This window comes from Carlito syrichta, unplaced genomic scaffold, assembly GCF_000164805.1.
Source record: "Carlito syrichta isolate Samal-C Ts95f unplaced genomic scaffold, Tarsius_syrichta-2.0.1 Scaffold123967, whole genome shotgun sequence".
NCBI classification, from domain to species: domain Eukaryota; kingdom Metazoa; phylum Chordata; class Mammalia; order Primates; family Tarsiidae; genus Carlito; species Carlito syrichta.
Window position 1 is genome coordinate 2,518 of NW_007068063.1, and position 1,295 is coordinate 3,812.

General features: G+C 65.2%; 1 protein-coding gene across 1 annotated transcript in view; it reads left to right on the forward strand.

The window, feature by feature from the left end:
- The window catches only part of TLE2 (transducin like enhancer of split 2), a gene marked incomplete at its 5' end in the record, with an annotated part of 14,284 nt that overhangs the window by 1,340 nt on the left and 11,649 nt on the right, over positions 1 to 1,295 (forward strand). Inside the window, 2 exons of the mRNA XM_021707761.1 lie at positions 11 to 55; positions 263 to 412. Coding sequence (XP_021563436.1) covers positions 11 to 55; positions 263 to 412 — 195 coding nt within the window. The remainder of the gene's footprint in view (positions 1 to 10; positions 56 to 262; positions 413 to 1,295) is intronic.

Sequence of the window (1,295 nt, forward strand, 5' to 3'; positions counted from 1 at the left end):
CTCCCCCCAGGACAGCGAGGAAGACAAGAGCGAGTACAACCTGGTGGTGGACGAGGTGAGCGCGGGAGCCGGGGCGGGTGGTCTGGAGCGTCTGCGCGGGGGGCGTTTGGGTGTGAAGCCCGTTTTACAGACGAGTAAACTGAGGCGCCAAGGGTCTCCCGCGTGCCCGGGGGGGGTCGTAGGCGCCGGGTCTAGAGGCCGGGGCAGAAGGAGGGCAGACGGGACTCTCCTTCCCCCCCACGTCCTCCCGCTTGGAACCCAGGACCAGCCCTCCGAGCCCCCCAGCCCTGCCACCACCCCCGGTGGCAAGGGGCCCATCTGCGTGTCCGCCCGTCGGGACCTCGTGGACAGTCCGGCGTCTTTGGCCTCCAGCCTGGGATCCCCGCTCCCCAGAGCCAAGGAGCTCGTCCTGGTAAGGCAGGGGGCGGGGGGGGTTCGAAACTCTCTTCACTCACTCCTGGGGCGCCTAGAAACGGTTGCTTCGCCGTCAGACGCCGGGCCAGGAGAGCTAGGCGGGGCTGGCGGCGTCCACTGCTTTCTCGTGGTGTGTTCTGGGCCGCCGACATGGACGCCCTTTGTCGACCCCAAGGAAATATGGAAGCCCGCTTCGTAAAGATGCTTTGTCAGGACATTTCAGACCGCCACTCGCCGCCTGCACGGAGAGCCAGGCTCTCTTGCAATGGATAGGAAATCCCATGGAAATAAACACAGCCAAAGCCGGATTTTTGGCCGGGCGTGGTGGCTCACACCTGCCATCCCAGCACTTTGGGAGGCCAAGGTGGGAGGATCCCCTGAGCCCAGGAGGTCGAGACCAGACTGGGCAACGTCGCAAGATCTCATCTCTATAAAAAGAGAAATTTTGGGTTTTTTGAGCCAGCGCCTCACTCTCCCATCCAGGCCGGAGGGCGGTGGCACGCTCGACCGCCGCCTCGACCCGCCGGGCCCCGGCCGTCCTTCCGCCTCAGCCTGCCAAGGAGCTGGAAAGACAGATCATGCCTCCCCTCCTGGCGCGTTTCTGTGATTTATCGTGGAGACGAGGCCTCGCCAAGTGGCCCAGGCGGGCCTGGAACCCCCGAGCTCAGTCACCCCTCTCGCCTCGGCCTCCCGAAGCGCTGGGATTATAGGATCGAGCCACTGCGCCTGGCCTCGGTACAAATTTGGAAAACGAGCCGGGTGTGGTGGCACGCGCCCAGAGTCCCGGCTCGTTGGAAGGCCGAGGCGGGAGGATCGTCGGAGCCCAGGAGGTCGAGGCTGCGGTGAGCTGTGATCCTGCCACGGTCCTCCAGCCTGGGTGA